General features: G+C 44.4%; 1 protein-coding gene and 1 non-coding gene across 3 annotated transcripts in view; both read left to right on the forward strand.

The window, feature by feature from the left end:
- TGDS (TDP-glucose 4,6-dehydratase) overlaps positions 1-1,391 on the forward strand; it is a 34,725-nt gene extending 33,334 nt beyond the window's left edge. For both annotated transcript variants that reach the window (XM_045009999.1, XM_045010007.1), the window contains exon 12: positions 103-1,391. In XM_045009999.1, coding sequence (XP_044865934.1) covers positions 103-203 — 101 coding nt within the window. In that variant the 3' untranslated portion in view covers positions 204-1,391. The remainder of the gene's footprint in view (positions 1-102) is intronic.
- A 14,638-nt stretch (positions 1,392-16,029) lies between these two features.
- On the forward strand, positions 16,030-16,102 carry TRNAF-GAA. The gene has a single exon. It is a non-coding gene; the product is annotated as a tRNA-Phe (tRNA).
- The last annotated feature ends 1,445 nt before the right edge of the window (positions 16,103-17,547 follow it).

Raw genomic sequence — 17,547 nt, forward strand, 5'->3', positions numbered from 1 at the left:
GCTTCCTTGTGGTATCTCTAAAAGGGTACAAATATTCCTAACTATCAGTTTCTCTGTTTAATTTGATCTATGTCTTAAATTCAACCTTCTCGTTTATGCTAGTTGAATGGTACAGAGACAATTTTTGCAACTGGAAGAATGCGGAGAAAGCTTTGGAACCCTTTCCTGTGACAGAACTATTTGCACAGCTTGATGTACCGTAGGGAGGAAGAGAGAACAGAAAGGAAATTCATCCTCTCTCCTCGTGACCATGTCTTCTTTATAGAAACTTGCAGTCAAGTGATCAAGATGAAGTCTTCTCATATTTCAAGATGCATGGACAATTATGAATTCACAGCTGTAAATAAGGAACAAAATGGGAAAGATTTTCAGATCTTTTTAATACTTGATTTTGTAGATGTAAATCAGTTTTCAGTGCAATATCCTTAAATTTTTATAGAAATTTATTTTAAATAACTATATGAAGGATTTTTATAACACTATACATTGATACACTTGATTTTAAACCTGTTTTGTTCACTTTGACTAAGAAACATTTTGAATACAACTCTTGGTATTTTTGATGAAAATATGTTATTGATGTGTTTTAAGTTCAGAAATGCATCAGATGTACAAGACAGGTCATCACTTCTTATACTTGTTCCATCACGTTAGCTGCAAAATTATATTTTCTGTTCAGGCATTTAATCATTAAGGAGCCAAATGTTCTATGCTCTACCAAAGGTGTACAGAATCACCAAAGGTAGAGATGAGATCTAAATGGTTACAGTCTATTTCCCTGCCATTGCCGTATTGTTCTCCATAGATAACTATTCTAGAACATTGTCTGGTCTAATTTTAAATGTCTTAAATAGCATGTATCACCTGTCTTGGGAAATTATCATCAACCTAATAGATCTTTCATGAAGCTTGTATTTAAATTCATTCCATTATCTGTCTACATTATTTTCAAAGGATTTTATCACTGTGGTCATTATCCAGTTATTACCTCTTGTATTACCCCAAATAATTTCTTTCTCCTTAATGTTTACAATTGGAATGTTTGGAAAAACTTGAATGCTAAGTTTGTTACAGTATTTAAAATGTTATTATAATCCATGATATGAAGAATATTTTTGGCCATAAGGATAAAAGCTAAATAGTTTTGTTTCACTGAGTTGTGGGATGGTTTGTATTATCAGAGTTTAGATCATCTTATCAATGAAACATTGCTTGTAAGTAAAACTTCCTTGTAAATTACCCCTTTTTTTATAGAAGGGAGAAATATCCTGTATTTTCACATAAAATTCAGTAGAAAACTATAATTATGGAAAAGCTGCTAATATGGATTTTTCAATGTTAATATTTGAATATAAAGTGCTTGTCTAACTTGATTATTTTCTGTTATTCATGAGGTGATTCAATTTGTGCCTGTCTTGGTAAAAAGTTAAATGATGGCATTCTATATTAACTGAATCTTCCAGGGACCTTTAAAGAGTAGCCCTAAGTCAAGAACAAGACATTACCCACTCTTGGAGATGACAAGGACGTGAATAAGTAGAGAGAGCATTACATGGTCAACAGGGAAATTGTTTCATAAACTATTTTAATACAAGCTCTTGCTTGTAACACTAAACACATAAGGAATGGAAAAAGCCAAGGTTTTTGTAGAGAACAAGATAGTGAGATAATATATTTTATTGGACCAACTGCTGTTGGTGGAAGGGACAAGCTTTTGAGCTTCACAGAGCTATTCCTCTGGTCTATAGAAGGTAACCACAGTGTCGGATCTAAATGCAAGCAGGGACATATTGTTAAGCATAAGGGTTTGCACATGTTGTAGGAGATGACTTAAAATTAAGTAGGCAATGAATAGCTCTGCAGTCGTAGGACGATGGAATGTTAAGCAGCTGAGTGTGTTACAAATTATTGTAATGAGCACTATAACCAGTGTCTTTAAGTTCATGGTTTGTAGTGTCTTGCAGAGTTACGAATTTAAGGTCTCAGGCTCATCTTTTGAGGTTTCCTTTGAGGATGAGGACTCTGAGGCTGGATATGGAGTGATTGCATTGTGAAGTGTTCACCCATAGGTGATACAATATTTTTGTCTTGTCTTATTGTGCTGTTTGAGTTCATTAGAGAGCACAGTGATTGTCTGATTTCCTCCACATAGTTATTGGGGCATTTGATATATTGGGTGAGGTATACCCCATTTTGTGACAGGTGTATGTAGGACCTATGGATTTTAAAAGGTATGTGTGGTTTTTTTGGGTGGGGGGGAAGGGGTTATTGGTTATCATAGTAGTGGAGCTATGACTGCAGGTTTTGCATCTGTTCTGGCAGGGTCTTGTGCTGCTTTGAGTTGATGTGTCCTGGTCAGTGAGGACCTTGCTTCTGGTGATGAGGTTGGGTTGTTTGAAGGCCAGAAGAGGGGATTTGGGAAAGATTTCTTTCAGGATGTGGTCCCCATCAAATATGGGTTGTACTTGTTTGCTGCCCCAAATAGGTTCTGTTGTGAGGTTGGGGGATGACAACTAGGGATGTGCAGGAAGTGGTTTTTTCCCCTCTGTATTGAAGCAGGCTCTCCTGGGGTATTGGGGTGGCCCATTCCATGATGCAATCTACTTCTCGGGTGGAGTGTCTGTGTTTGGCGAAGGCAAAGACTGCAGAGGTATTAATTGTCCACTTCATTTTAAATGGTCACTACAACATGTGTGAACCCCTTATGCTTAATAGTCTGTCCCAGTTTGCATTTAGCTTGGACACTCTGGTTACCTTCCCCAGACCTGAAGAAATGCTCTATGAAGCTCAAAAACTTGTCCCTTCCACCACCAGCAGCTTGTCCAATAAAAGATACTAACTCACCTACCTTGTCTCTCTCATATCAAGGGACCAACACTGCAAACTAGTTTTTCATAGTAATGTCAGTTCATTATCTCTGATCTTGGAAACTGCAGCTGCCTAATCTGTAGTCTCCATAAATTCTGGATCCCTCACCTCTGTCGCGTGCTGCTATTCTGCACTTACTTGTCTGCACCAAGACTTATGATCACATCAACTTGTCCTCAAACAGCTTCACTGCCTCTTTAATCACTTCAAGATGCAATTCAAAATGGTTTGCCTTGGCAAATAGGCTACCAGTTTGTGCTGTGATTCTGTGATGTCTCACAAGCTCAGCAGCATCTACCTGGGTCAGATTTTGGACTAGAGGCCTTCAGGGAAAGCCCTAATATTGATTAAGTAGGTGATATTCGTCCTTCTGCTGGGGCAGTGGTTAGGTATTGACGTCATAATGCTGCAGGACTGGGTACTGCAATGCAGAGGAGATGTTATTGAGTACATGGCCACTTTTTGTGTGAAAGAACTATCACTTTTGCAAGAGTAGAGATCTTGTGGCTTGATTGAATTCTGCTTGGTATTTATAATTCTCATTATATTCCCCTGTAGTTTCAGCTGGATGTTGATCTGCTTCTCCAGTCACACAGTTGGGCTTGTGTGAACAAATAGAGATTCACCCCGCAGATAAGTTTGTATCATTGGAGGCTTCTCCCTTTTACTAAACGAGGTTTCCTAGTGGTTCTACTTTGGTTTTGAGGTGTTGGTGGGGCATCAGATAATTTTATATCTTGTTTTTCATAGTTATTACGGGCATCCCACCTATCTGAAGGGCAGAACATCAAGGAGAAGAGGCTTGTCTGGTCTTCTTCACCTTGATATTGCTGTCACTGTTTTTTCTGTGGTACACTTCCTTGGCAATTAAACTGCCTGGTACATGTTGAACCTTACAAGCTTGATGTAGCTGGTTTCTGATCTTCCTCTCTGGGATTGTGGCAGGTAACTCCCATGTTTTTCCTGCAGGGAGTTTCTAAAACGATTTGTCCTTAGAAAGCAGTTCAGTCTTGGGAACAGGAGTGAATTAAATCTCCTTTCTCTTAAGGCAGAGGTGGCTGACATCATTTTTTTTAAGGCTAGAAGTGACCACTGTGATTATCTAGTTCAGGGTTTCTCTACCTTTGGGTCAGGACTCAAAACTGGGTTACCAGAATGTGTTAAAGGGTTGCAGGACAGGTGGGGCTCAGCCCTCCACTCCGGAACTTGCCACCTGCTGCACAAGGTTACAGTCACTCAAGGTTGGCCCAGTCACCCCTCCCTCATGATGACAGGGGGCTGACTGGGCCAAATTCGAGTTACTGGCACGACAACCCCACGTACCAGATTGCAACACCACTCTCACAAATTGAGCTTGGCTAGCCTCCTGTCAAGGAGGCCAGGCCAAACCTGAGCGGCAATGTAACCTAGCTTGTGCAATGCCCAGAGTGGGGAACCAAGCCCAGCCACCCCTCTGGGACAGGAGCTGGGAGGAAGCAGTTGCGATCCTATTCTCCAGTCCTGGCCCCCTGTTGTACCACCTTGCAGCTGGGTGACACCCTGTGTTCCGAACCCCTATCTGTCCTCCCAGCCTGGGCCCCTCAAAAGTACCCCTCCTCTGCAGCTGGGCAACTCTCCCTCTATCACGCTACCCATCCTGGACCCCAGCCTCCCAGATCTTCCCCCTCCTTTACCCCCATGGGTCATGTGGGGGCTGTTTTCTGAGGTGCTATTTGGTCACCAGCATCCATATCCTTCCCCAGAATCCCCAGCTCCTTCCTTAGTGCACCCTCAGACTCCCACTCTCTCCACTTTACCTCCAGGCTCCCAACCCCCCCTTTCCCTTTGCTCCTCATGGGATGTGTATATTTGGGGGAGGGGTAGTCTTGGCTCTTTGCCCCTCCGCCAGTTGCCTCTGGAATCTTAACTTTGAACCCTATCACCCCCTGCTAGACCCTTGCAGGTGAGGGGGGCATTGGATATTTGGAGGCCTCTGAGTCACAACAGGCCACAAGATTTACAAATCGGTTCTGACCCCAAAAATCTGCTGATCTAGTCTGACCTGTATAACATGGGCCAAAGGACTTCCTTCAGTTAAGTCCTCTTTGAACTAGAGCATATCTTTCAGAAAAACATCCAATCTTGATTGAAAAAATGCTAGTGATGGAAAATCCACCACCTCCCTTAGTAAATTGTTTGTGGTTAATTACCCTCTCTGTTAAAAATTATGCCTTATTTTTTATCTGAATTTATCTAGCTTCGAATTTTTGTTCCTCACAGTTACTTATAAACTGTAATCAAGTCACCCTCTAAGCATCCCTTTCATAAGCTAAATAGATGGATTCAAGGAGCTCAATCACCATAAGGTGGGTTTTCCAGTCCTTTAATCATTGTCATGGCTCTTAGCTGAGCTCTCTTCAATTCATCAACATCCTTCTTGAGTTGTGAACACCAGTACTGGATATGGTGTTCCAGTAGCGGTCGCATCAGTGCCAAATACGGATGTAATACAGCCTCCCAACTCCTACTCAAGGTTCCCCTGTTTATACATCCAAGGATCACATTGGTCCTTTTAACCACAGTGTGACACTGACAACTCATGTGTGGTTGATTTTTCCACCATGACTTCCAAGTCTTTTTCAGCATTACTGCATCTTAGGATAGAGTCCCCCATCTTGTAAGTATGACAGACCTTCTTTGTTCCTAGTTATATAGCTTTATACTTCACATATTAAAACACACACAGTTTGCTTGCACTAGGCTTACCATGTAATCTAGATTTCTCAGTATCAATAACCTGTCCTCTTATTATTTACCACTCCTCCAGTCTTTGTCATGTGCAAACTTCATCAGTTATTTTTGTTTCCAGGTCATTGATAAAAATGTAAAATCATAAAAATGATAAAATAGCATAGGGCCAAGAATTGGTCCGTGGGGGACCCTACTATAGCCCCTTTGTCGATGACCACTTATAATTACCCAGTTCTTAATCTGTTTAGGACCCAGTTTTGCTTGATTTTTGGGGATGAGGAGCCTTCTAAGGTTAAGGTACTTCAGGGAATGGGAGTTCAGGAGGAGACTTACGAGAGATATTTGGGGAGGCTGCAGGCCTGTCAGCCTGTGTTGTGCTTGACATAACACTTGTAAATTGTATCTTTGAACCTAGGCAAGGAAGAGTACCACAATCCCACCCCTCTATTAGAACCTCCTAAGGCATGGGCAGTGCTTATATGGGGAGGGTGACAGACACGAAAGGGAGCCGAGTCTGCTCTTCTGAGAAAAGGGGTTTTCCTTTTCTATATTTCCCCCTACCATTTTTCTAGTATTTTCTCTCTGAAGCGTTACCTTCAGGGGTGGGTCTATGTTTTTTGCCACCCCAAGCACGGCAGTCAGGCAGCCTTCAGCGGCACATGCGGATTTGGCGGCATTTCTGCAGGTGATCTGCTGGTCCCGTGCCTTTGGCATACCCGCTGCCAAAGCCGCAGAACCGGAGGACCTCCCGCAGGCATGCCGCCGAAGCCTGCCTGACTGCCGCCCTCACGGCAACCAGCACGCTTCCCCTCCGCGGCTTGCCACCCCAGGCACGCGATTGCTGCGCTGGTGCCTGGAGCCATCCCGGTTACCTTACTCCCTTTGGGGTAATACCAGTTAATCTGAGTAAGCTAACATATTTGTGCATGCTATTCAGGTCACTTCACAAACATTTGTTCCAGGATACATGATTGTGACTCAGCCTAGGATGAAGCACAAGTGTTTGTGAAGTGTCCAGGCTAGCATGTTAGCTAACTTGAAATAATTGGCAAACAAATATACACAACTCCTCCCCCCCCCCCCCCAAAAAAAAAGACTCCATAGGGTAGGAATCCAAGGAGGCAGATTTAAAGTTGCGTGGCTGTGCTGTGTGGGAAGTATCACCTTAACTCTGCATTTCATGACTTTTCCATTTTTGTGTTTTGGGAATTAAGCTCATATTCTGGAAGTACACATGAAGCACAGGATTCAGTGCCAGTAACCTAACACCTCATTAACAAAGTTCTTGCTGGTGTATGGGGCTAAATACATTAGACTAAAAATAGCACTAAACAATCATTTTAAATCTCATCCTTTAAAAGGGGTTGTTTTTTTTAAATGTTCAGTCTAGCAAATAGGTTTATTTCAAGTAGATTTGCATATGTATTCAAGTAGTTTGAATACATGCTTAATCACAAGCTGGCCCTAGATACAGTTTGTTTAACAAGCAGAAGAATTACTTCATCTTTTCCTTCTTCAGGAGCCATATATTTTAGGCAGTTTAGATATTTCAAATGGCTGCTTTTGTAAACTGCCCTGCAAAATTGTATTTCTTCATTTGTTCTCACTGCAGCAGCTCCATAAGTTGAGATGGGAAACGTTTATAGTTACTGCACCTCGGTGGAGCAGAAGGATCAGGTCAGCCTTGGGAGACAGAAACCATAACGTGTTTAAAAATTTACTTTGGAAGAAAAGTGACTCCTGAAGCAGCCACCAAATCAAAAATGGATAGAGGTGGGAGGATGTGTTGGAAAAAGTCCCACTCATCTCTATCACTGTTGAAAGGTGTCCTAAACAAAGATATCTGAACTTGAACTGTTAGCTTAGCCCAGTGGTACATGTACCCCAGAGGGTACTCAGAGGTTTTCCACTCATCTAGATAGTGTTTCTTAACCTGGGGATTGCAGCCCCAGGGAGGTCGAGAGATGGGTGTGGGGAGGGTAGCAAGTGCAGGGCTGGCATTAGGAAATGACAAGCAGGGTAAATGCTTGGGGTTCCATGCTATAGGGTGCCCCGTGAAGCTAAGTTACAAGTTTCAGCCCTGCTGCCTGGGTTCAGGCTTCAGACAAGGCTCACAAATGGAAAAACAGGCTCAAGTATCTCACAAATACATGTACAATATTTATATTCCAATCAATTTATTTGATAATTATTTTGTAAAAATGAGAAAGTAAGCAATTCAGTAATAGTGTGCTGTGAGACTTTTGTGGTTTTTTTAGGTCTGATTTTGTAAGCAAGTGAAACTTTTTTAAGCAAGGTGAAACTTGGGGTATGCAAGACAAATCAGATGCCTGAAAGAGTTATAGTAATCTAGAAAGGTTGAGAACCACCGACTTAGCCAAGTGGTATAACTGTCATGTGAGTAATATTACTGAAATGAGGTTGGATAGGATTTTCAAAAGTGCCTAAGTGACTTAGGAGCAAAAGTTCTATTGAAGGTCAGTGAGTCTGAGTCACTTAGGCACTTCTGAAAATCCTAGCCCAAGTTGTGCTTTTAAAAATCCCACCTTTCAACCACTTCCTGCTCTCCTTGACCCAGTGTTCTCAAGCAGCAGTTTCCCCATTTCTCTTCCACTATCACCTGCTTGTTAGATTCAGCAGGTCAGATTGCCATGTCAGGGAAATGTCCTCAGAGGAATATTTTGTTTTACCGTTAGCACACCTGCTTCTACTTGGGAAGGAGGAGAAAAAATGGTCCTCTAGTGGCCTGCTGGTGTAGAAAAGTGTAACATGTTACATGACAAGTTGAAATCATAGCAATGAATATTGAACACAGCAAGGGAATTATGCACAGCAGTTCAGAATTATGCTCCTTGCAGCAAAAGGCTGGTCTTGTGATTAAAGAAATGGAGTGTGATTTGAGGGAGTTGGTTCCATTGCCAGGTCTTTCTCTGCCTCTGTTTCCCATCTGTAAAATGGGGATAACTCTTCCTTTCTCCCATGCTGTGTTTGTCTTGTTTATTTAGATTGTATGTACTTTGGGAATAGGGATTCTCTCTCTGTTTGTACAATACCTAGTATGAGGGGCCCCTATTCTTGGCTGGGGTCTCTGCATGCTATCACAATGCAAATAACAGTAGCAGGAATGGCTTTGCCCACCTTAATTACCCTGCACTATAAACTGTAAAATATATTATTGTAAGCCAAGAAAATTGTAATGCCAACTGGCATTGGTTTAATGCCAACCAGTTGGAATTTTAATGCCAACTGATTCTGGTGTGTACATTCTGGTTCCCCTAAGAATGTCTGTGAGGTCTTAAATGAAAGCCAAGGTCATGCTAAGTCGTTAATATTGTTGTGAAATGTATGTACAGATACTATGTAAGGAGTTATGTCTACTTATACTGAAAATATGTTTTTAAAGTCTGTATCGAGGTATCAGTCACAAGCAAAGGTGAAAGACAGGTTTTCCATCAGACAAGAGAAGAAATGTATACCTCTCTGTCGGGCTGTAACACTTAACACACTAGATGCCCATTTACATGTGAAGTCAATAGGGAAGCAGCACGCAGGAAAAACAAACCATGGGTGGTTATCCTGTCTCTGAGTACAGACAATGAACTTTGGGTGTATATTTAGGAAAGAAAGAAGAGACCCCCTCATCCTGCACCTAAACAAAAAATGGGCAGTGCAATTACATTCATGAACATGGGATTTCAGCCAAGCTTGGTTGAAAACACTGCAAAGGACTTGGGATTAGATAACCTCCTATCTAAAGATGCTTAACCTGTTAGTTTAGTCTAGAAAGAAAGTTACAATTCTATGTTTTATATGTAACCATTTGTTTCCAATAGTCTTCATCATTATCGTCTGAATCTCTAGTTTTTAATGATATATTTGTAGTGAAAACAAGAATAAGTTTATCTCAGTCCTGTATTGTTAAACAAATTGCTGGTCCTGAGCTGAATCTTACAAGAGTGGTGTGTGCACGACAGACCTGGTATTTCTGTGAGGCCTGGTCTACACTAGGCGTTTAAATCGGTTTTAGGAGCCTAAAACCGATTTAACGCCACAACCGTCCACACTAGGAGGCACCTTATATCGATTTTAATGGCTCTTTAAATCGGTTTCTGTACTCCTGCCCGACGAGAGGAGTAGCGCTAATATCGGTATTAACATATCGGAATAGGGTTAGTGTGGCCGCAATCGACGGTATTGGCCTCCGGGAGCTATCCCACAGTGCACCACTGACCGCTCTGGACAGCATTCTCAACTCGGATGCACTGGCCAGGTAAACAGGAAAAGCCCCGCGAACTTTTGAATATTTCCTGTTTGCCCAGCGTGGAGCTCCGATCAGCACGGGTGGCGATGCAGTCCGAAATCAAAATAAAAAAAGAGCTCCCGCATGGACCATGCGGATGTGATCGCTGTAAGGGCAGGCAAATCCGTTCTATCCGTTCTATCAGCGCTCCGTTACAGAAGATGAAATTCAGAATCCTTTTTTAAAAATCTCCAGACAGACGCCATAGCAGGGACTCAGCGCACTGCAGCGTGACAAGCGTAACGGAAAGCCAAAGAATCAAATGGATGCGCATGGACTGGAGGACTGAAGCTATCCCACAGTTCCTGCAGCCTCCTAAAATTATTTGCATTCTTGGCTGAGCTCCAAATGCTTCTAGGGTCAAACACAGTGCCCGCGGGTCAGGGCATAGCTTGGCAATCTACTCACCCACCCCCCACCCACCCCCAGAAGCGAAAGGTAAAACAATCCTCTGACTCTTTTACATGTCACCCTATCTTTACTGAATGCTGCAGATAGACGCGATAGTGCAGCACTCAACACCAACATCCTTGCTCCCCCCCCCGCCATGGGCGGCTGATGGTACAAAAGGATGGAAATCCATCTTCATCATCAGCATAAGCTGATCGTACAAAATGATGGAAATCCATCCTCATCATCAGCCTCAGCTGATGGTACAAAAGGACTGGTAACCGTCCTCGTCATCAGCCTATTGGCCCTAATTTTTTCTGGTGGATGGATGGTGCAATATGGCTGGTAACCATCCTCATCATAGCAACAGGGGGCTGAGCTCCATCAGCCCCCACCCTTCATGTGTAAAGAAAAGATTCAGTTGCCCCTGGACTAGCAGTGGGATGCTGGGCTTCTCGCCTACACACTGCTTAATGTCCTGTCTGGACTATCATAGCAGCTGGAGGCTGCCTTCCACTCATTTCTCACTAACAAGTCAGTGTGTCTTATTCCTGCATTCTTTATTAATTCATCACACAAGTGGGGGGACAATGCTACGGTAGCCTAGAAAGGCTGGGGGAAGAACGGAATCAACAGGTGGGGTTGTTACAGGAGCACCCCCTGTGAATAGCATACAGATAATAATTTCTGCGGGCTCTGACACAGAGCAGGTGGTTCTCTAGCACACTTGCCTATATTAGGCAGCACTGATTCTATTTTTAGATACCAAAAAGGAGGGATTGACTCAGGGAGTCATTCCCAATTTTTGCTTTTGCGCCCCTGGCTGATCGGCCAGGGGCACTTATGACAGCAGCCAATGGTACAAAACGATGGAAGGTACAATATGGCTAGTAACCACTCTTGGCTTTTGCACCCCTGGCTGATTGACCAGGGGCACTAGCAGCAAATGGTACAAAAGGACTGGTAGCCATGATCATCCTCAGTTCCAATTTATGGAAGGGTTTGGATGGTGCAATATGGCTAGTAACCATCTCTGCTGTCATGCAAAAGCAAAAGCATGCTTCTGTGTAGCGCTGCTGAATCGCCTCTGTGAGCGGCATCTAGTACACATACGGTGAGAGTCACAAACGGCAAAAAAAGCTCCATGATTGCCATGCTATGGCATCTGCCAGAGGGAATAGCTACCCACAGTGCAACGCTCCAGAAATCGACGCTAGCCTCGGACCATGGACGCACACCACCGATTTAATGTGTTTAGTGTGGCCGCGCGCACTCGATTTTATAAAATCTAGACGTACCCTGAGTGTTCAGTGGATAAGGGATGAGACACTACAGGGGATGGCTTCAGAGGGACTCAGGTGCACTAATTGTTAATCTGCAAGGGGAAGTAAGGGCTGGTATAGCCCAGAGGAGAGTGCTTGGGTAGCTATAACAGGCTGGTGGTGGTAGGGAGCTTATACCCAGTTTAGCACAAGTAAGACTCCCTCTCACTGAGGCTGGGGTTAAGAAGGTACTCAGAGTCCTGGGTACCCATCACAATTATACTATAAACTGAGCTTACCTTTCCAAGTGAGTTTTGCATACGGGCTACCCAAAGTCAGCAGCCCCTTTCTTCGGCTATCCCTTGATACAAGGATGATGTCTGCCAAGGCGGTTCATTGCTGAGCTTTTAGGTGGCTAAGGAGCCCAATTTGTGCCCTGCAGATTTTCCCACAGAATTGACAGCTGTAATCTTGGAGGAGACATAGTTGTTGGCTGGACTGTTGTGCACTTTCCTCCTTTGTCACTTCTCTGTCTCATGAGCACGTCTGTTCTCCTCAAAGTGAGCTGTGGGTCAGTGTATGGTGTGGCACCCCTGTGTTCTGTTCCACGCCAAGTCCTCCCAGTTTGTTGGGTTGATGCCTCCCTTTTAAGGTGTACTTTCAGTATGTCTTTGAAGTGCTTTCGCTGCCCTCCACAAGCCCTTCTTCCTTGACTTCACTGAGAGAAGAGTACTTGCTTCTGGAAGCGAGTGTCAGGCATATATACGGAGTTGTTGTTTCATGACCTGCGCTTCTACACTGCTGATGTTGGCTGCAGAGAGAATGCTGATATACCTACCATCGACTGTTAACAAATACAAACATTTTAGAAAGGTCAGAGCCAGTCTATAGGCCTTTTTGCTCTGGGTGTAATGGATGTGAAAACTCTCTTGTAAATAGTGTTTCGAATTTTATGAATATGGTCACATATGCTTTAGAGTTTAAAAAGATTCTAAAGATTACAAGATTATGCCAGCTAGTTTTGAACAAGCCAGTCATATCCAGGGCAATGGAAAATTATGAAAAGAATATGAGATGCCAAGATTTGCATTTTGTCATAAGCAATTGCTGCTTTAGAGCACCTTTCTACTAAGCAAAATGAGGGTTTTTTTCCTTCTTCACAATTGAAATCTTCCACCTGTTTTTCTTTTGTTTTTGTTCTTGAGATGTTTTCATGAGCAACCACCGATCACGTCCTCAGCATTTCTAGTTCTGAAAGTGTATATCACGTCTAGCGCTGCTATATGCAGAATGCTAGGGAAAGCAGTGGATAGCAAAAGAGCTCTCAAGGGGTAGTGGGATGCTTGGTCTAAAGCTTAAAAAAAAGATATACATGAGGTGACATATGCCACCATGTTCTTCTCGAGGGGCTGCCCGGGTGGAGGCTGTGGTGCATTGCTTCCTCTATCCTGCAGCTGACAGCAGGATCAGGATGGTAAGGCTTTTGAGGACGTGCTCTCAGAAAAAGAGAAATCTCTCAGGCACCTTCACCAAGTTCTACTCAAACCTCAGTAAACAACTACTTACCAATGGGTGCAATTTCTGAGGCACAATTATACTCTGTGCAAGAGCCATCTCTAAATGCACACACTCCTACCCCCTTGGTAAGACAAATATCAATTCTTTTTTATTATTTCATTGATGCTTCAACAATGTGCTTGGCCCATTCCAGTAATAATCATACTAATACCTTGTGCTTCATACTGCTTTTCAGCAGTAGTCCCAAAGCACTTTACAGAGGAGGTCAGTATCATTATCTTTTTTACGGAGAGGGAAACTGAGGCACAGAAGTGACATGACTTGCCCAAAGTCACCCAGCAGACTAATGGAAAAAACAAGACTAGAACTTAAGTCAGGGGTCCCCAACGTGGTGCCAGTGGGTGCCATAGCACCCCCTGGGGCATCTAAAAGTGCGCCTGGGTACTGGCCAGCAGACGAGCATCTGCCGAAATGCCGCTGAAATTTGGCAGTATTTTAGCAGCGATGCCTCTGGATGACGCCGCTTGTCGGTGGCATTTCGGCAGATGCTTGTCCGCCTCCACGGTCCTCCGTGGCTTGTCGTCTGGCGCCCACCAGACAAAAAAGGTTGGGGACCACTGACTTAAGTAATCTGTAACCAAGCCTAGCATGCTGTCTTCTAGTACAAATCAAAGCCATGTACCCATCACCTAAGGAGGTTACAGGCTAACTGCTGATGCAATGAGGGGAGTAACAAGGCAATACAGAGGAAGAGAACAGGGCAACCCTCAATAAAATTATTTGGGTGCTTAGAGCTGCCTAGTTCTCAGAAAGATGGAACAACCCTGTGTCCCTGAAGTAGCCCTCAATGCAGGTGGTTCTTGCTTTGTACTTACATTCGTCCATTATGTGGGTTTCCTGTGATAGCATCCACCTTTGTCACCGTGCATGTTGCCCACATTGGACAATCTCCATCAGAGCTGGCATGTCCGGGAGTGGTCTCTTTCGCTCTTTCCAGGGGTGGAAAAAAGAAAGTGATGGGCTCATCAACAGGGCCAGCTCCAGCTTTTCTGCCACCCCAAGCAAAAAAACAAAAAAAGAGCGGCACTTCGGCGGCAGCTCAGTCGTGCCACTTCTTCTGCGGCACTTCGGCGGTGGGTCCTCCCTCCCTCCCTTCCTCAGCAGTGGGAATTCGGTGGCAGCTCAAAGAGAAAGAGAGGAAATGAGGGACTGAATTACTGCCAAGGACCCAGACATGCCGCCCAGATATCGGATGGAATGCTGGCCCTGCTAATCAACAACCTTAGCAGCCAAACAGAAGGTAGAGTAGAGTGAGGGGATAATCTTTCCCCTCTACCCAACGGAAATATGAACAGTGCAACCTCTCCCAGTTTAATCCTTCTGGAATGCTGTGAGTTGCAAATGTGGAAGTAGAGCAAGAACTGACAGAGATTTGAAGGGGATTTCAATGCAAACAGTCCCTTCTGTGAGCAAGAGTCAGGGTAGCTGTAACCCTAATAATGTGAGACTTGTAGAAGTGAGGATTGTGTGAGGCGAGTGGGGAAAAAAACCTATGTGAGAAGTTGTTGCGACCTTGTGTTAGATAAAGTATGGAATGAAGACTATAGTCTAAATAAAAGTGAGAAAAATAAGATATCAGGTTGACCTATGTATAAACAAAATGCAGCTGTTGCTCATTATTGTATGTAACAAAAAGTATAAATGCTTGCTGTAACTGTTTGCCTGTAGAGAGACCTGCCCACGTGGGGGAAACCCTGTGTCCTGGTGCACTCTCTCCCTCCATGCAATTGCTAGAGAATAAAGTATCTGACTTGCTGCACCCAACCAGAGAATGAGAACTCTGTTTTTCTCTGACACAAATAAAAGCACAGAGATGTGAAGATCCAAATATGAGTTGCTCCAGCTCTACCTACTCCCACATGCATGTGCATAAAGCCCTGTAACTTTATATAATTGGAATGATCGTATATATTGAAATAAATGTATACACTGAGAATAAGCTGTGTTTTTGCAAATATGAGGAGTTAGACTTGTAAATAAACCTAGGAACTTGTGCAGAGCTATACATCCAGAACATACATGTAGCTGGAGCATTAGGTGATAAATCAAACCCTTGGAGATGTTGAAGGAAAAACTACTCTACTTGTTCCTAAGACCAGAGGGTTGGGGGCTGAACACTGTCAAGCTGGCCAACTCTCTCCCCACTTCTCATGCACCTGCTACTGTTTGAGTTATCAGGGAGCAAAATAAAGGCATTAAAAGTGTTGTGCTATGAAAAAACCTCACACTTCATTCATGTTTTGATAACTCCCAAAATGGCCATACCGACCTGATCAGCCTTTAAACAACACCAAAAATCAAAGCCAGTATTTTGGGACTCAGGAGCAATACAAGAAATTTTATTCCTAAAGATCTTTTTTTTTCCTCCAGCAAATTATATGCATCTGGAAATAGAGGGGTATAATGAAAGGATTTTTATATTGCTATTAATCATAATTATCTGTATATAGTAAGGCAAAATGTATTTGCAGGGATCGCTTGGTGAATATTGTCTTTGCTATATTCTATGTGATAGGTAATAGATGTGTTTAGCAGCAACTGGCTTTTTTATTTCAAGCACTGATCTGTTTTATTTACATAAAGTGTGTCTATCTGAAAAACACTGAGAATGTGCAAAAAACAAGTCTTTCCCATGGGTTTTCTTGCATGTGTGTGTCACGCTGATGGTGGAGAGGGGGGTGCCTACACAAACATTTCATTATGTAATTTAATACATGGGAAACACTAACTAGTTTAGGAGCTGCTGAAGGGCAGAGAAGGTATAGTTCCCTGTATTTTCCCCACACTGAGTATTTAATGCTCAGCAAAGAACAATTTATAACAAATATAAAACAGCTATAAGGAGAGGCTGACCACAGTGAAATGACTTTTCAAAGAGTCCCTGAAGCCAACTGAGCATAAGCCGAAATAGCTCAGTTGGGAGAGCGTTAGACTGAAGATCTAAAGGTCCCTGGTTCGATCCCGGGTTTCGGCAGAGGAGTTTTGCTTTTGTGCGACGTGACTCTCCGCTGTTCTACCCCCCCAGGTGGGGAACAGCCTAGGCTACAGGCGCGGAGAGGCTGGGGCGCGGTACTCCCCGGGGTGGGGGCAGGCGCCGCAGTGTCCGGGGCAGCAGCCAGCGGCCGCGCCGAGCTCCGCGTGTGCCGGGGCCCAGAGGCGGGAAGTTGCCGGAACCGGGGCGGCCGCGGGGCGGGTCTGACCCGCCCCGGGGCTGGGTGGGGTTACAGGCCCAGCGCGGCCCAGCGCCCCCTGATCCGCCGCGGTATTGCGGCTCCTACCGCCCATTGCGAGCAACGGACCCAAGCTGGCCACCCGCGGCGGCCGAGGCCGGGGAGCGGCTCTGGGAGACGCCAGCAGCTCCGCGTCGCGCACCGCCTGGCCCCCCGCCTCCACCCCGGCCGGCGGGGCTCGGTGCCGCCGAGCTGCGTGTGTGTCTCCGCGTCCGGCGGGGCGAGGGGAGACCCGTGCAGCCTTGCACGCGTCGGTCTCCCCGTTGCCGCCCTGGGCCCGCTGTAATTCGCTCTGACGGGACTTTCTTCCCTTACCATTACCAAAAAAAAAAATAATAATTCTTCCCTTATTGTTCTGTGCACGGTAACCTTTACCCTGGTTTGTGCAGGTTGTTGGCACTGTGCTATTTAATTTACATTTTTAATAGCAAGCAAGCACTGAGAATATTAATTGATGATAGCAGCTCAGAGGTCCCCAAACTTTGGGGTGCACCCCCCCCAAGGGGGCACAGAGGACCATTTAGGGGGGCATGCCTGGGCCAGCCCTCATGCGGGCAGGGAGAGAGTGTCACCCTGCTCAGCTCCTGGCCCTAGCCCTGTCCCCAGCCCTGGCTCCAGCCTTAGCCCTCTTACCCCTGGCCTCAGCCCCCTTCCTAGAGCCATGGCCCTGATCCTGGCCCTGGCTCAAGGGGAAGCAAGGTAAAAAGTCTGGGGAGCACTGTAGTAGCTTAAGCAATCACATCTTTGTGTTGTAGTACAGCATTTGGTTGTCATAGTAAGTTTGTAATTTACTAATTTATTTCTAAAGTTTTAATCCCTCCCCCCCCATACCACAAGTTTACTCTTTCTTCAGTTGCCTTTGATCCTCCAATGAAAATCAAGTGAGGATTTCCTTTCTCAGCTCAGTCAGCTGTTATTTTGCCTCAATCCTGAGCCTTAATGTTTACACTGCAATTTTTAGCCCTGCAACCCAAGACTCAGAAGTCCAAGTGAGGTGACTTGGGTTCATTTTGCCCATTTGGGAATTTTGTTCCAGTGTAGACATACCCTAACAGGCTGTGGGAAAATCACCCACAGTGTTCTGCTTATTACCTTTGTGTCATACCACGTTCAAACTCATGCTAATTACCATTTTCCAGGTTTCTCTTTCCCAACAACCACCTCTATTCCCATTATTTTTCTCCAAATT

This window comes from Mauremys mutica, chromosome 1 (genome assembly GCF_020497125.1).
Source record: "Mauremys mutica isolate MM-2020 ecotype Southern chromosome 1, ASM2049712v1, whole genome shotgun sequence".
NCBI lineage: Eukaryota > Metazoa > Chordata > Testudines > Geoemydidae > Mauremys > Mauremys mutica.